This window comes from Puntigrus tetrazona, chromosome 16, assembly GCF_018831695.1.
Source record: "Puntigrus tetrazona isolate hp1 chromosome 16, ASM1883169v1, whole genome shotgun sequence".
NCBI classification, from domain to species: domain Eukaryota; kingdom Metazoa; phylum Chordata; class Actinopteri; order Cypriniformes; family Cyprinidae; genus Puntigrus; species Puntigrus tetrazona.
The window spans coordinates 14,907,934-14,925,032 of record NC_056714.1 but is presented as its reverse complement, the minus strand read 5'-3'; the positions used below and the strand labels follow the sequence as shown (position 1 = coordinate 14,925,032).

At 37.6% G+C, this 17,099-nt stretch overlaps 2 protein-coding genes across 7 annotated transcripts; both read left to right on the top strand.

Moving 5' to 3' along the window:
* Nucleotides 1-515: 515 nt before the first annotated feature.
* pbxip1b (pre-B-cell leukemia homeobox interacting protein 1b) lies at nt 516-11,085 on the top strand. 5 transcript variants are annotated; one of them, XM_043261039.1, is made up of 10 exons: nt 516-660; nt 2,309-2,382; nt 3,042-3,233; nt 3,362-3,656; nt 4,972-5,196; nt 5,612-5,635; nt 6,626-6,669; nt 6,787-6,903; nt 7,225-7,492; nt 7,758-11,085. In XM_043261039.1, exons 2-10 carry the CDS (start codon nt 2,335-2,337, stop codon nt 9,077-9,079), a joined length of 2,535 nt encoding a protein of 844 aa, XP_043116974.1. In that variant the 5' UTR covers nt 516-660; nt 2,309-2,334; the 3' UTR covers nt 9,080-11,085. The 5 variants fall into 5 exon arrangements, with proteins under 5 accessions (XP_043116974.1, XP_043116975.1, XP_043116973.1 ...); XM_043261040.1 differs by having other exon boundaries at nt 3,359-3,656; nt 6,629-6,669; XM_043261038.1 differs by having other exon boundaries at nt 3,359-3,656.
* A 301-nt stretch (nt 11,086-11,386) lies between these two features.
* On the top strand, nt 11,387-16,413 carry LOC122359907 (toll-like receptor 12). Of its 2 annotated transcripts, XM_043260128.1 has the most exons (4): nt 11,387-13,955; nt 14,591-14,799; nt 15,695-15,803; nt 15,966-16,413. In XM_043260128.1, exons 1-4 carry the CDS (start codon nt 11,412-11,414, stop codon nt 15,975-15,977), a joined length of 2,874 nt encoding a protein of 957 aa, XP_043116063.1. In that variant the 5' UTR covers nt 11,387-11,411; the 3' UTR covers nt 15,978-16,413. The 2 variants fall into 2 exon arrangements, 1 of the variants encoding a protein (XP_043116063.1); XR_006252733.1 differs by lacking the exon at nt 15,966-16,413 and having other exon boundaries at nt 14,680-14,799; nt 15,695-15,708.
* Nucleotides 16,414-17,099: the final 686 nt, after the last annotated feature.

Genomic DNA, 17,099 nt, shown 5'->3' with positions numbered 1-17,099 from the left:
CACACTTTCAAAACTCTCATTCTATATGTAGCTATATATATCTATATCAACTGAAATATATTATACACACATTATAGACTAGTGACTAGGCTATATGCAAATGAAGAGAATCACAACCATTATATCCTGTTATTTTAGGAAAACATTATCAGAGCAACTGTGGAGACTCCAAAAACCTATTTGGTATTAAACATCTCTTGAAATTGATTTTGAATTTACGAAAGTTAAAATAAAAAAGCACACAAATGGTAGGCTATAACTTTATATATAAATCTTGCATAAGAAACACCCTTTTCATCTTTCATCATAAGTTACCAGATTTATACACTAATACATATGGATGGAGGTTTGTTGGGATCATTATCCCATTTGTTTGAGCACATGCGCCTCATTTTCATGTCACCTGCGTTTGTCAGTCACAAAAGAAAAAGAAAAAAAGTGTGCTTTGAAGGACGGAAGATAAAGTATGCTGTCATTGGTGGAGACGGTAGTATGTGGGCGGGACGTAGCTCAACTTCGAGCGCTGATTGGTGGAAAACTTTGGCGACCGAAGGCCTGTCAACAAAACTGCACGCTTGAGATTGCAACTTTGCACAAGACACGAGAGAGTGGTGGAAATTAAAGCGGTTTTAAAGCCGGAAGGTACTTCAGAGTTACCAGGTACGCTCCTCTCTTAATACATTTACACATTTTTCGTATTGAATCAAACTCACATCGCACACATGAAGCTTGTGGGCTTGTTTTTTCTATATTTCCGGCATGTGCATGTGTTTATGTAAAGTGCAACTTCGACATTTGCCTGCGGGTTTTATTGAACACTCCCCTTTTGACAACTGTGTCTGCTTAAAATGTACAAAGACGTCCAACATCCGTGAAACATACACTGAGACACATACACAGAGAACATGCTATGTGTGACGCATGGAAATGATAATAATTCTGATGATATTCGCATGACGTGAATATGTGTCCTTGTATGGACATTTTTATGTCGGAGGAGATGATGGGAGAGATAAGAGAGATACAGGGCACCTAATGAAGCTTCTGTAAAATACGCAAAAAAAAATTCTATTATCTTGTAATATAATAAAATAATAATACAATTATTATTCCTAAAAAAGTACTTGTCAGTATTTCAGGAGCTTAATACAGCTACACTCTTCTCTGTGTTAACTTTGTGCGATGGCGTTAAATAAAATAACTTCTAATATAAATCACTTATTCATAATACATTTTATAACTATTTTTGAATTTAAGACATTTCCTCAGTATTTTGTTTAGTCTTCGTAATAGGATTGTCTCAGAAATTCTCACTTTGTGCCTCTTTCTGTGTTATTTATAGCTGTTATCTATTTCAGACGTTCTTCTATATCCTCAACTCTCATGGCTCATGGCTACATTGAAAAAAAACTCTCACGGGAGCCACATTATTAGCAGACCCAAATTACTGCGAAAGGAAAAAAGATCCTTATTAAAGAGTGAAGTGTGTCACGAAGTGGTGATTAGGCCTCTTTCGTTTTTCAAATTTGCGTGGAAGATTCACCATTTCGGCTTAACAGGATCCCATTCTTGCTCCGTTCATACCAGATCTGTTTAATATTCAGATCTATTTAATATTCGAAAGATTTAGCACAAATGGAAGAATGTTTGAATACGGTGCTGTAATTCATTGAAATGGCTGTTAGTCTTTGACCCACTTGGAAAAGTAGCTCACGTCTTTCTGGGTTTTGTGGTAGTGAGCAGTAGGTCCATTGCTTTGTTTTTTCAGTGCTGTCAGTGTGCGTATAACTCCACCATTCTCCCTTGCATTAATGCCTTCGGGCCTGTTTCACTTAGCATCCTTAGTTACACAGTTCTTTGCCAAAAAATTTGCCAGCCAGGGAGCTGTTGGTGTAACCGATGGGACAGCACAAGGATAATACTAATGAAGTGAAAACTCTTTCATTGCAGTTCCAGCTTTTCACTCTCTCCTTTACTCCTGTGTGTGTGTGTGTGTGGGGGGGGTTCACTAGTAGAGGACTGTAGTGGAGATCCCGTCCTCACTGAACTCACTCACCGCCTTCTCTATTACATCAATGTTGTTCTTTTTCGATTATGATATGTCTCATGTGTACAGCATATGTGAAGTGCGCCAATACTTCTGTACGGTAAAGGTCCTTTACATATCCTTTCTGCATTTTAACATTTAGGACTCATGCAGTGAAGCCCGACCAACAATCGAGAAGGCTTTTAAATGTAGTTGTATTTGTCTATTACTTTATCACTGAAATTGACCTGATCATTTTCTAATGTGCCCATGTTTTTTCAGTGGCTGGACGGAGCCACTAGGGGGCAATGTCTGAAAACAGCAACAGCTGGACTCTTCTTGCCCCGGAGGTGAAGGTGTGTTTCAGTGTGGGGCCTGGTGTTCGTGTCATACGTGTCTTGAAGTTTAATGACATTACGTTCAAGCTGTCAATTTATTTAAACCTAATATGCAAATTCATACATGCAGTGGCTTGAAAACGCCTCTTCTGTTTATTCATCACATCATCACATTTTTCTGAAATATATACATGCATATGTGTGCATTTATTTATATATATATATATAAATACATATACACAGTACACACACATTATGACAGCTATAGTACTATTTATGAATCTAATTATTAATGATATTAGTAGTAGTTGTAGTGGTATAATAATAAAAATAAAAAGAACATTATTATTATTATTATTATTATTATTATAATAATAATAATAATAATAATAATAATAATGTTACATTTATCTTAGCATACGCTCACATATGGAAAATTACTTGATGGTGACATTTTTATTAAATGTAATCTTTTCTTATAAAGTTAAAGTTTTGAAAATCCATCAAAAAAATAAAATAAAATAAACACCCCCCCAAAAAAACAAACAAAAAAGCCACTTTTTTTAAAGCAGATTTTAAACTAGATTAATACTCACTTTGTTGGATATTGTGTCAAAACAGAGCTCAAATTATGTATGAGATTAGGTTTGTTTGACAGAGGCACTTTTTATGTGCAGGAGTCTGGAGCTGAGAATGAGGGTCCTGTAGCTGAAGGTCTTAAGATCGAGGGGCAGATCTCAAAAGCACCTGAGCCCTCCCCGGAGGCCCACAGCGACCTGGAGAAGCACTCATCTGCTCACCAGCCGGACACAGACACAGACACTGACTCAGCTCTCACCCAAGGGTCAGAGCCTCTAGAGCCATCTCAGGTGTCCTTCTTCAAAGAAACCTTTTTAGATGATCTAAAACTATAACCTCACACAAAAAAATAAAATTGTCATTTAGACTTTTTTTTTAACTGTGAAATAACCACTAAATCTTTCAAAATGTTAAGCAGGTAACGTCTCCAGAGACGAGTGAGGGTCGGGCCCAGCTGAATGCAGCACATGTGAGTGAAGAGCCCAGCTCGATCAGTGGCACCGTTGAGGACATCAGCTCCTGGACAGCTGACCATGAGAAACAAGGTCACTCGGAGAACCCAGTTATTCCCAGCCCTGATGTCGATTCTTTCTCTGACACTTACACTCACATAAGTTCTACCTCTGGATCAAGTCCACTTCCTGCTTCAGTTTGTCAGGAAAGAGACTTGTTTAAATCGGATGAGGATTCAATGAGAAAAACCACCAATGAAGGTGAGAGACAAAAGTGATACCTTTTATCTCTTTTTAGTTTGTTTTTAATATTTGTTGTCTTTAAGTGCTGTATATATCTTTAAAGTGTTGCTGGTGGTCAAAATGGATCTTAACTGCAGTTGGCAGGTCTGTTACGGAATAATGATGGGCTTGCATGATGACTGGTGGCAGCCTGACAGCTTGATTTCTGTTTGTTTATACATGAATACAGCGTGCCCGCTCTGATTACATTTCTGATGCATCATTCTCTCTGTTTTTCCGCTCTCTTCCTTAAGATGAAAATTAGCTTGTACCTGCATCCTGAAAACACTACAGATTTTATTGTGCTTTTTTTCCCAATCTTTTTAAATGTAAAATTGTGTCAGCATTTGTCTTTAAGAAAAGTATGCTCTTTCATGTATTTTGAAGAAAGGCATGAGGCTACAGCAAAAAAAAAAAACTTTGGCACTGGTTCTTTCAGTATCTGGTGTAACAAAGCTTACACTACAATTCAAACGTTTAGGCTTGAAGGTTTTTAGCATATTTTTCCAAATCTCTCGTGCTCACCAATGCTTAATTTAGTAAAAAAGTCATATTGTTATTTATTTATTTATTTATTTATTTATTTTTTATGTACTAGAATCTATTCTATTTTAATATAATTTAAAGTTTAAGAAAAGAATTTAATATAATTATTTGAATAGAAAGTTCAAAAGAACAGATTTATTTGAAATGGAAATCGCATTTGATCAATTTAATGCATTCTTGAGGAATAAGTACATTAATATCCTTAAAAGAATCTTTCTGACCCCAAACTTTTGAATGGTTTTGCACGTATGATAATTTAGCTTGGAAATGCTTCAGTATGGCTAGTTTTGTCAGCTTGCTAATGTGTCTTGAGAGGAGTTGAATGCTAGATCACTGAAGCTGGAGACCAGACTGATGACGTGACCGTGGGGAGCTCCAGAAATAGAGCCTCAGTCTCAGTACACGAGCATAGCCTTGATTCGCCAGACAGCCCTAACCCTACAATCAGAGAACAGCGAATGCTTAATAATATGTTCCAGGGCCAAAAAAGGATGTTCGTGTCCTACTCTTGCAAATAATGGTAGCTATTATATGAAGCACCCATAAAAGCCACTTTAAACTATGTAAAAAAACAGCTATTTGTCTCCTGTACTAACCAGCTGGAAAAAGACTGCTTGTTGGGTTTTTTTTGTTGTTGTTGTTGTTGTTGTTGTTTGTTCTTTTATGCAACTGTGCATTTGTTTATAAATTCTTTCTTTTTAATACCTACTGAAAATCCCCAATAATCACGTGCACTCATTCTGCGTAGATTCTAAAGAAGCACTGGAAACAAACGGGAAGGAGGGGGATGGTTTACGAAAGAGAAAAATCTCCCACCTGGGCTCTTTGGACAAGACTGAGGCAGAAGATGATGAAGAGGGGGAGGAGGAAGATTTTCAACCACCTCAAAGAGAAGAGGAAACAGTCTTTTCTTTAAACAAGTGCATCCTTGCAGCTGTCATTCTTTTAGGACTAGGGACCATTTTCTTCTCTGGTGAGAATGAGACCCTTTGTTTGAATTAAATCAAATGAAATACAGATCACAGTATAACAGGATAACAGCTTGAATTAATAATTTTTTTTTATTTTTTTATTTAATTGTGAATCTTTTTTTCAGTTTTGATGATTTTATAAATTGGTTTAATAGAATGCTCTTAGGCCATTGCTAATAGGTTCAGTCGCTAGAGACGTCTACGTGAACTACATCCTTAGAAATAATAAGAGATTACCACACATTTATGGCGATGGTTATAATCAACTTTTTCTAATACTCCTTGACAAACTGGTTTTGAATATGGTTTGTCATAAAATGGGGCATGTGACCAAAAGTACCTATATGCAGTGGCCCATATCACAGAGTGAATTTGAATATGTTCCTGTGTCTGAGACTGAGGTGTATTGTTCCACAGGTATGCTCATGGACCTGGATGGTGGTAGGAAGAGAGAGTGTTTGTGTGTCTGTGTGAGTTTGAATGGCACAACGAGATGCTTTAGCTCGATGTAATTTGCTGGTGAATGAATGCTGCTGTTGTAAATATGCATGTGCTTTTGCATATGTGCTGGATATGATCCACTGGTGTTCAGCCTTTGGACTCTGATGCCCCTCATTGTCCACAACAACATTCAAATGATCCGTGACCTTTCCAATTGTTCATAATTTGGATAAGGATAAGGCGAATCTGGAAAAATGCATATTCATAAAATGTATTAAAATACCCATTATGTAATTAAAGGGATTTTTAAAATACTGTTATCATTTGCTCAAGTTGATCCAAACCTGTATGAGTTTTCTTCTTTTGTTGAACATTAAAAAGATATTTTGATGAATGCTGAATGTAACCGAACAGTTGTTGGTCCTCACTGACTTTCATAGCATGGAAGAAAGAGGACCCAGACACTGTTTGTTTACTAACATTTATCAAAATATCTTATTTTGTGATCAACATGAGAAAGCCAGTCATACAGGAATGGATCCACTTGAGGGTGAGTAAATGATGACAGTATGATCTATTTTTATTTTTGGGTGAGAGTTGCAGTTTTTAGGCCACCGGCTAAATTATGTTTTCAACTAAGCCTCATGATGCTTAATAACTCATGAAAGTTGCATTTTAAAATACTGTCCCATGGATGTTTAAGAATTCTGAACAACTGTGAAAGATCATATCAGATATGGTGACATGAAAGTGACATGAATAGTGCATGCATTTATAAAATGGTTTCTGAACATTGTATGTTATATTTAAGTCACTGCTAGAACTTCATGCTTTCTGTGTGATATCTGTGTGAATCTCATTCAGTCCCTAATTACTGAGTGTTATGGCTACATGTTAGCTTTCTCATCTTTATCACATTAACCACTGCTTTTTGTTGATTCATATGGAATTGTGATTGTTGTCATGTTATTCTTCTGTGTTTTCCCTCAGAAGCAGACATGGATGTTAGAGAGCTGAAGGACCCAACAAATCAGGTGAGTTCATCTGCTCTTTTTTTATATGTGATTTTACAGACCTAAAATATATATTTTGGCTAATATATCATCTGTTGTTTTTCTGTCTGTGTGTGTGTGTGTGTGTGTGTTTAATAGGAGTGGCTGAATCCCGAGATCTCCAAAGACACGCCTGTTGGTCTTCAGCCTCCAGATATTTTAAGCAAACAAGTGAAGGAAGATCAGCAAATACTGGTACTACAGGAACAGCTTCAGGTACAGACATGTGCAGATCTGAATCAAATGAAGTCCAAATCAAGCCAAGTGTTTAATTGTCACAGAGAGAGTGTGAAACAAAATTATGAGGAAATAGGCTGGTGCTGCAAGCAAATCTTTAACAGTGTATATGTAAATGACCTTTTATACTGTTCAAGGTGTCTGTGACCAAACACGGTTGTGATTTACGTTACTATATTCAATAAGGGTAGATCTGATATTACATCATACTCTTTTATGTCAGAAATAGGCAGGAAAAGATTCAGTTTATGGGGTTTCTGTTGATCAGTGTTCATTGTATTTCCTGTTTTGCGAACTCAGCAACATCAAGGTGAACTAAAAGCAGCGCAACTTCGGGCAGAGGAAGGAGAGAAAGAGCGTGTGAGGAGAGAAGAGCTGGAGAAAGAGTATGAGAGGATAAAAGGAGAACTAGACAGAGTACCTACTCTTCAGAAGGAGCTGGCGCAAGAGAACGAGAGAATGAAAGAAGAAAGTGTGAGAGCAAAGAAAGAGCTGGAGGCCCTGCCGTCCCTACAGAGGGAACTGGAGCATCTGAGAGCTAAAGTTTCACAGCTCACACGGAGCACAGGTGCAGCCAACAGCTGTCATCCATCAATGAAACACGTGTTCTGTGTATTTTCTTCTTTTAAAAAATCTGAATAACATTGAGTAAAATGCAATTTAAATTAAATTATAAATCATATAGTAATTTCTTGGTTTATGTTATTTTTATTTTATTTATTTATTTGAGGATTTATTTATTTTTTGGTGGGCAATGCATGGGGGGAAAAAAAAGAAAAAAAGAAATGCATTTTTTAATTAAATAAAACTTTTCAATCTTAACTCTCTTCCAGGAAGAGCAGAATCTGTTGGAGCTTCTCGGATGCCCTCTACTGGAGACAAAAGTGATGATATGAAGCCCAGAAAGACTTGGGACAAAAAGAGTGAGGAGAAGGAACAAAGCAAGGGAGATAAAGAATGGAAAAGGAAGAAAAGTGGAAAAAAGGAAGACGACAAGGAAAGTAGGGAGAGAGTGACTGAGGGAAAACATACAAAGGAACAGAAGGACTGGAAAAAAGATAAAAGCCACCAGGAGGCAGGAAAAGGGAAGCAAAAAGAGGAGAGAAAAGAGTGGAAAAAGGACAAAAAACAAGATTATGATAAAATGGGCAAAGCAAGTGAAGAAAAGAAAGATTTTAAGTGGGAGGAGAAAAAAGAGTGGAAGGAAGATAAAAAGCCGAAGAAAGACAAAAATGTAGGACAGGATGAAAAGAGGGGAGACAAGAAGGATGCTGGGAACAAGAAAGTGAGAGAGGAAAAAGAATGGAAACAGAGAGGGGAGCGGAAAGAGGACAAAGACTGGAAAAGCGACAAACGGAATAGTGGGAATGATCATAAAGAAGGGAAAGAGAAAAGGAAAGGTGAAAAAGAATGGAGAAAGGAAAAGAGTGAGGGAAAACACAACGATAAAACGGACAAGAAATGGAAAGGAGACAAAGAATTTCCAAAAGAGTATGATGAAAAAGAGGAGAAGCAGTGGAGAGAGAAACAAAGAGAATCGAAAGATAAAGAATGGTCAAGAGATGGAGGACAGGAGGAGAAAAAAAAGAAGGCGCCTTACCATAAAAATCACAGTCCCAATGAAAAGGAGAAACAACACAAGAAGAAACATGGGCATGAAGAAGCAGCCGAGACCTCCTCCCATCACCATTACGACCATGAGAACTACTGGAGTAAACAGAGACAGCGCATTCAGCACTATGACGGGCCGCGGGACACCTGCAGCGGTGTGGCAGACTGCGCTCGAGTCGAGGGACTCTCTCCCGTCAGCCTGCAGGACTTCCAGAGCCTTCTCCAGTCCTACCTGAAGAAGCTCCAGGATCAGGACCAGACCTCCAGGAAAGAGGAGCTCAGTAAGCTGGTGAAGGAGTTCTTCACGGATGGAGTGTTCGCTCACGATCAGATGCCCTTCAGGGAATTCGTGGAAGACGTGGGGGACATTTTGGAGGACATGGCTGAAGGAGAAGAGAGCGACAGCGAGGGAGAGGAGAGCGAGGAAGACGATGACGACGATGAGATGGAAGAATTTGAAAGGGAGGCAATGGAGAAATTTGCACTTCCAGAGGAAGTGAGGAAGGTTGAGCAGAAGAAAGAGAGCAGAAGAGTAAAAGGTTAAGGTTTCTCGTGGTCATTCAGAGAGGTTTAAAAAAAAAAAAAGTACATCCAGAAACAGCTTGATTTTCCTACTAATGCGGTGTGTCATTTTAAACGGCTTATTCAGTATGGCTTTGCTTTTTCTTTTCATAGATAAAGCATTACTGTAAAACCTCACTTCTTTCTCATAATAGCTGTTTTTGGTCATTTTTCATTACTTTTACCTTTTATTTCAAAATGTTATACATCAAATAAAGCGTTGCCTGTTCAGACATTTCAAGTCATTTATCTGGGGCTGGATTCATGAAATGTTTTTTCTTATTTTTTATTTTAGGAAATGAGATGGTTTTTAAAATAAGCTGTAAGAGAACATTTTTGAAAAATGTTTAAAATATTTCTAAATTATATCTTAGACTACACAGATAATTAACAAATTAATTGGACTGTTGTGATATTAAAATATAAGCAGTACAACATATTAATACTAGCCAAATATGCATATATTACTGCATTTTACTTATTAATGTAGCATACTTGTAGGTTTGTCAGATGTGTTTTCAAGATTAGAAATAAGTTATTAAACAGGTTGCTATTAGACAAAACAAGTTTATTGTTAAGATTTACCAACTATTAAGTGAACCGTTGCAATATAAAAACTAATTTAACCTTAGTAGGTTGCTATACAAGTCATTTTATCATTCTATTCCAAAAAACCTCTGAAAAAGAAAATAATTGTGTTCTTAAGACAATATTTGAGATTTTTTTTATCATTTAATTTTTTTAAATTTTGTTTTGCTAAGAACATATTCATGAGTCTAGCTCCAAAAAAGAAGGGAACAATGTCAAAAACTGTGGGAGTTTTCTTAAAGCTGATCTACTGTTACGGCACATCAGGTTTATATTTACGACCTGGCACATAAATATAATATTTGTGTGGGAATATTTATCAGAAGAATGTAGTTAACTGTTGAGCATGAGCGTTACAGATTAGTAAAGTCGTTCGTAATCTTTTAAATGAGTCACATAACGATCTCCACACATTTTAGGATCAGATTTAGCTCATACACAGTGTACAAATATAAAATAGACTGATGGAGGGTTTTTTATGCCTATAATTTTGGCTTTACTTATTTTAATTCTTTAAATTATTTTGTTTGTCCTTAGGGTCTCCTGACCCAATGTTTATTGGTTTGTTTGAGAGTTTCACTAGTATTTATAACATTTAATGGAGGATATTGTTAGAAAGTAAAGTGCTTGTATTGTCTGGAACTTTGTAGTCATTAAAAAAGTGACAAATAAATACAAGAAAAGCGCAGGTCATCCTAGTTGTATGTAATGCAGTAAGGTTTGCAAATTTAAGGTGTGCAATTTAGGTTTTTTGCTCTGAATCCGTTTTTGGTTTTTTCCACTTTTGTCAAATTATACGCTGTCAAGCAAAACTGCTAGCACTTTTAAAGTCTGGCTTTCACAGAATTTTTGCTGGGTTGAACAGTCGAATGCAAAAACTGTATTTTATAAGCTTAGCTACTGAAACGCAACGTGCATGCGTTTTTCACAGACCACTAGATTGTAACAAAAAGTGCAACGTTGATGAGTATAATTTGTTTTTTAATTGTTAATCGCTGAAGTTCAGATGGTTGTGGTTATTGTAGTGGGAAATGTATTTGCTGTGGAACATTTCACAGAATAAACAGATACATACAGTAATGTATGTTGTTTTATTTGTTTGCGGTAAGATTTGTGCATTTTTTAAAACTTAAAGAAGGCCTGCACCGGTCAAACATTGTTTGTAGTTCCTGAATAGAAATGATGGAATAGAAAAAACGCTTTTCTCAGTTCCTCTTCTGCTGCAATGTTTTTGAATTTATTTGAACTGAATGTCTGCATGCATGGTTAAAATGAGCTGTGAAGTGTGCTATTTTTGCTTGTTTTGTGCACATGCAGCAATTTACAATGCCAGAACTTTAGTAAACTGTCCAGGTCATTTAATGAAATAAAGCGAATCATAAATAGCAAGCTCAAAAGAAACTGTATCCTGTGTTGACATTTTTTATTTATAGTTATTCTGACGAAAATTGCATATCCTCATTGAATATATGGAGTGAGATTTTAACATCTGTATTTTTACCTTTCCTTCAGTTATAAAAATGAAGTTAAAAATGTTGCATTTCAGAAACATTCAAACTGGTGGTTTGAAAACAATTGTACAGCAAAAAGGCAAGACCTAAGATTACTAAAAAGAAAACCTGTTCTTTCTCATAGTAAAAGAGGAAGTGAGTCTTGTGCCGTGTGAGGTTAAACGCAAATAACAATCTTCTACAGCGTGAAGGCAGGGGAGTAGATTCGTCTCAACAATGGGTGTGCATGTCTCCAGTTTCTCTTGCTTCTGGTGGAAATTTATACTGGTTTTATGTGTCTGCAATGTCGTTTTTACTATTATACATAACCGCTGCTTAACCATTGAGGAGCATCTCATCCGAGACATGCCCAAGACTCCAAAGTGCAACCATTATCCAGGAATGGGTCTATATGCCGACTGCAATATTATAGACCTGCGCACTGACCTGTCGGAGGTAGGCCTTCAAGTTAGATCCCTTTGTATCGTTGGTGATATTTCAAGCATTCCTGCTGATGCCTTTTCACGCTTACCTTCTTTGGAGGTCCTTCAAATAGACGGCATGAGATTGGAGAGGGTTCAATCTGGTGCCTTTTCAGGACTCCCCAATCTGAAGCATTTGTCGGTGCTTTTCAGTGATGAAATATGTAGGTCCGTCACCATAGAATCTCTCGCATTTGCTGGTTTGTCCAGTTTAGAGGATTTGACACTGATAGGTCTTAAGTTAGTCAATGTATCAAGCGATATGTTTGATCCGTTGATTAGCGTAACCAGACTAGAGATAAGAAGAACTTGTGCACAGGACCTTGGTGATATTTTCTGTTATCTTCCACATGGAATGTCCCATCTGAAGAACCTGAGTGTGATAGACAGTGGGATTTCAACAATTGAGACCGAAGGATGTCCAGTGGGATCAAAGACATGGCCCGTGACTGTCCTCTCTGGTATTCAAAACCTTTATATAACAGGGAACAGTATCAAAGTCATTAAAGCAAACTCCCTAGTTGCATTTCAGAATCTCTCCAGCCTTTTTTTGGAGTACAAAGGTGAGTCGCTAGATAGTATTTGGCAGTCTGGGATTGGAAAAGTCAACGAGTTCAGTTTGACAGGAACTGTATTAAAAAAATATTCAACAAACTTCAAAGATTTGTGTCATCTGGTCACCAACCTTCATATTCAGTCCCTCAGCTTGATTTTTACTTCAATTGACAGATTGGCTGCAGAGGAATTAAAAGAGTGTGGGACAACTCTGACAAAGTTACTCATCAGCAAGTCAAAAATAGACCAACTGGACTTCAGTTTCTGGACAGGTAACACAGGTTTTCAAGCACTGCAAATGTCCTATATGAATCTGAAAGATGTTCCCTTCTGTGCTGCTGTGAATGGAACTGTCTGGTCCTTAACCTTGCTGGACCTCACCAGAAACTCAATTTCAGAAGTTGGCGGAGACCAGTTTGTTTGCATGCCTTTTCTCGAGCAGCTCTTTCTCAGCAATAACATCATACAAAACCTACAGTTGCATGCATTTCGTGGTGTGAGTCGCCTCAAAATTCTCAAAATCGATGGGAATAAGATCTTACAGCTCTCTGCAAAGGATTTCAGATCTCTTAAGGCTTTGGAGGTCCTGCATATCAATAATAACATCATTAAAACTATTGAGGACGGAACATTTCAGGATCAACAGGAGCTTCGTGAGCTGACACTGGGTAAGCTGGAGTTCATTTATGAGTTGCATCTAAATAGGATTTTTAACGGATTTCCACTGAAAATACAGCGACTAAGTATTGATGCACATTATGGAACTACTTTTTTTCTGGGACGTACATCACAACCTGAGGGAACGTTTGTTTTGGAGCTAAATGGAGACAGACTGGATTTTGCAGACTGTAATACTACTGTTTTTACAGCAGTTCGAGAGCTGAGTGTGATTTGCACTTATTTCATATGCAAAAATTTCTTCATGGCACCTTATTTTCCAAACCTGGAATCTTTTGAGATCTCAGGAGGAGCTGAACGAGCGCCTCTCAGGGACACTAAAATCAGTACTTTGCACCATCTCAAGCGCCTCAAGCTCATCAACCTGAGCTTTTCTAACTATACAGATGCCGGAAGCATCTTCTGGAACCTAACAAGCCTCCAGACTCTTGTGCTGGTAAACTGCCATTTGAACTTCCTGACTCAGAGTATGTTTAAAGACCTGACGTCTCTGCAGCTGCTACGTCTGTACAGTGATAGTCCTCTGGTCTTGACTGATGGTGTGTTCGAAGTTCTTCCAGCTCTAAATGCATTTGTTCTCGATAAAGTGGATTTCCAGTGCAGTTGTGAAAATGGTTGGATCCTTGATTGGGCGGAAAGCACTGAGAAAGTGCAGGTGATCTACTTGAAGAAGCAGATGTGTGTCTGGCGCTATCAGAAGCTCAACTTCTTGGCGACCATGGAGAAGCTGTGTCAGACTGACCAACAGTACATTTGCTATGTAGCCACAGCCGCAAGTGCTTGTCTTCTGCTGTCGGCAGCCATTGGATATCGCTTTGCTCGCTGGCCTTCTGTAGTCCTCTTCTTCCGCCTGAGAGGATGGCTGGAGAGGAAGTTTGGTAGGCAGTGGCACAGGAGGAGGAGACGAGTCGAGGGTGCTGATGGGGAGATACAGGAGATGCGGTATGATGCCTTTGTGTCTTTCTGTAGCCTAGATGAGGCCTGGGTCCTGGGGGAGATGACTCCTCGGCTGGAGGAAGAAGGGAACCCGAGACTGAGGCTGTGTCTGCACAACAGAGACTTTGAGGTGAGCTTGAAATGAAGTTCTGTGTGATCTTCTGAATGTAAAGTAGTTGAGCTTGAGTTGTTGATGTAACTGTCTCATAAAGATATGTACCTCTGTGCACTTTTTGCACTACACCTTTTTTATGTACCTTACTGCACATTTTGCCGCAGTTTCAAAGAGAAATGTCCACTGAGTTTGTGCTAAAACACAGATTCTATATGTGAATATAATACTGAAAAACGCATTTGTTGTTTTATTGAATCGTAGTTACCTGTGATTCAAACCGGATCTCTTCGAATCTCAAGTATCTCCATATCCTGTGTGTACTGAATAAAGTGACCTATCTATGAAAACCCAAGCTGGATATGTGTGATGCTAACATTCAAAAGCATCGGTTTTCAAATATCCTAGCATTAATTGAATGAATTAATTGAAAATCTTTAAATTGGTGTGAAAAGGAAGATGTTATTGTTTTACTGCCTCTAGTGTTCATTTCTTTTAGAAACTGTAGTGATATTTACTTATTGGTACCTATTTCGTGTCTTGCTAAAAAGTGCACCAAGGTTCATGCCATTAGAGCAGGTAGGCTTTTTTTGGTTGTTATCCATCAAGATGTAGTCTCACTGTAAAATAATTTCTTGTGAAACATATTTTAGGTGGGTAAAGATATCATGGACAACATCACTGAGAGCATCTACAGCAGTGAGTGCACAGTTTGTTTGATCAGTCGGCGGTATCTGCGCAGTGACTGGTGCGGTCTGGAGATGCGTGTTGCCACACACCGGCAGCTGGAGGAGCAAAAACACCGTCTCATCCTCATCTTCCTCGAACACATCTCTCCTTTTGAGATTTCTGCTTTCCATCGGTAATTATGGCAAAATTAGAGAACATTCCACCCACTTAAGAACAATGTGCATTTACTGTGAAACTGAAACATATTCAGAAATGAGTTTATGAAGTACTGAATGACAATGTATCTAGTAATATTTGCTACTTTATAAAGGTTTTAAGGTTCCTTTGATTTTTTAAAAATAATTTCTAAAGGATCATGTGACACTGATAACTGGAATGCTGTAATTGCATCAAGGGAATACACTGGTTTTTAAAGGGGAAGTTCACCCCAAAATTAAAGCTCTGTCATTATTAATAACTCATCCTCATGTCATACCTTTGTTCATCTTTGGATCACAAATAAAAAATTTCTTTGATGAAATCGGAGCGACATCAGTAGCTCAACTACAGTTTTGCACGCTACAAGAACACTTTTTTTGTGCAATGAAAACAAAAATAACATAATCTACTTAACCATTCTTCTCCCCTTAGTTACATTTTCTAGCATTGCAAAACTGAAGTTGATCCACCGATGTCAAATGGACTGTTTTACTGATGTATGTATGTTTCTGGAGCTGGGAACATTTCAGTTGCGTTGCTTTCTGTGTCATATTGCTCTCTGATTTCATCATGAATATCTTCATTTGAAGGCTTACGTGTTTGGCACGACAATTAATAACAGCATTTTTATTTTGGGGTGAACTAAACTCGCCTTCAAACTACTAGAATTTAAAGTTTAGAGAATTTGAATTTAAGTAAAAAGCCTACTGTTAATTTTAAGTAAATGCAGCTTTAGTGAACTTTTCAACAATATCATTTTATTGATATGAATTTTAACATTTAAACGCTACACTATTAATTTACTAATCAATCAGATATTGTATTGATTTTCTAATTTTATAAAGCACTTTTACCATTCCTTTCCATAGTTTGGCCAGACTGGTGAGATCACGCACATATCTGGACTGGCCAGAGGATGAAGGTGACAGAGTACATTTCTGGGATCGTCTGAGGAGGAACATCGCAGAGGAACACAAGGTGAGCTCAAAGAAAGGAGGAAACTGGCAGAAGTTTGAATGAATCAATTTTGGAAAGATACAAAATGTCTTCAATATCTTAAACGTCTAAACTCTTGCTTCAAAAAAAGAATAATGTTACAGGTGTTAAACTATTTGAAATAATATCTGAATTGTTTTACAGCAAGCTTCTTGAATCCACACCTGGTGCGTTCCTGCTAAAACACAACGACAACTGTGATAAAACAAATGATACAATTTCATTTTTTAAAAAGACTTACATTAAGATATGTGATGCTTATCAGTGTTAATTCATTCGTGTTCATGCTTTTTTATGTTCATCTTTTTTAAAAATTGTCTTTGTGTAATTTCTTATTCCAAATTGTACTGTACTCATCACATGATTATAGTAATGTCTAGCAATGTCTGAACATATATTCCCATTATGCTACACAGAGTGCAAATTTATTTGAATATAAACACTCAAGTATAAAAGCACACATATATTTAGTTCCCTTTATAAATGTTATTTTTTCCGCTTTTTGCTGTACCTTTTGCGTTTTTAAATCATTATGTGGACAAACAGAACTATACAGTGCATCCGGAAAGTATTCATAGCGCTTCACTTTTTCCACATTTTTTTATGTTACAGCTTTATTCCAAAATGGATTAAATTCATTTATTTCCACAAGATTCTACACACAATACCCCATGATGACAAGGTGAAAAAAGATTTTTTGAAATTGTTGCAAATTTATTAAAATTAAAAAACCTGAAAAATCACATGTACATAAGTATTCACAGCCTTTGCCGTGAAGCTCTAAATTGAGCTCAGGCACATTCTGTTTCCACTGATCATTCTTGAGATGTTTCAGCAGCTTCATTGGAGTTCACCTGTGGTAAATTCAGTTGATTGGACATGATTTGTAAAGGCATACACCTGTCTATATAAGGTCCCAGGGTTGACAGTGCATGTCAAAGCACAAACCAAGCATGAAGACAAACGAATTGTCTGTAGACCTCCGAGACAGGATTGTCTCGAGGCACAAGGCTGGGGAAGGTTACAGAAAAATTTCTGCTGCTCTGGAAGTTCCAATGAGCACAGTGGCCTCCATCATCCGTAAGTGGAAGATATTTGGAACCACCAGGACTCTTCCTAGAGCTGGCCGGCCATCTAAGCTGAGTGATCGGGGGAGAAGGGCCTTAGTCAGGGAGGTGATCAATAACCCGATGGTCACTCTGTCTGAGCTCCAGTGTTCTTCTGTGGAGAGAGGAGAACCTTATAGAAGGACAACCATCTTTGCAGCAATCCACCAAT

Coding starts and splice junctions, on each gene's coding strand:
- pbxip1b (XM_043261038.1), top strand. CDS start 2,335: ATGTCTGAAAACAGCAACAGCTGGACTCTTCTTGCCCCGGAGGTGAAG. Junction 3,234..3,358: donor AGCCTCTAGAGCCATCTCAG/GTGTCCTTCTTC, acceptor CAAAATGTTAAG/CAGGTAACGTCTCCAGAGAC. Junction 6,904..7,224: donor TACTACAGGAACAGCTTCAG/GTACAGACATGT, acceptor TTGCGAACTCAG/CAACATCAAGGTGAACTAAA.
- LOC122359907 (XM_043260128.1), top strand. CDS start 11,412: ATGGGTGTGCATGTCTCCAGTTTCTCTTGCTTCTGGTGGAAATTTATA. Junction 13,956..14,590: donor TGCACAACAGAGACTTTGAG/GTGAGCTTGAAA, acceptor AACATATTTTAG/GTGGGTAAAGATATCATGGA. Junction 14,800..15,694: donor GAGATTTCTGCTTTCCATCG/GTAATTATGGCA, acceptor TCCTTTCCATAG/TTTGGCCAGACTGGTGAGAT.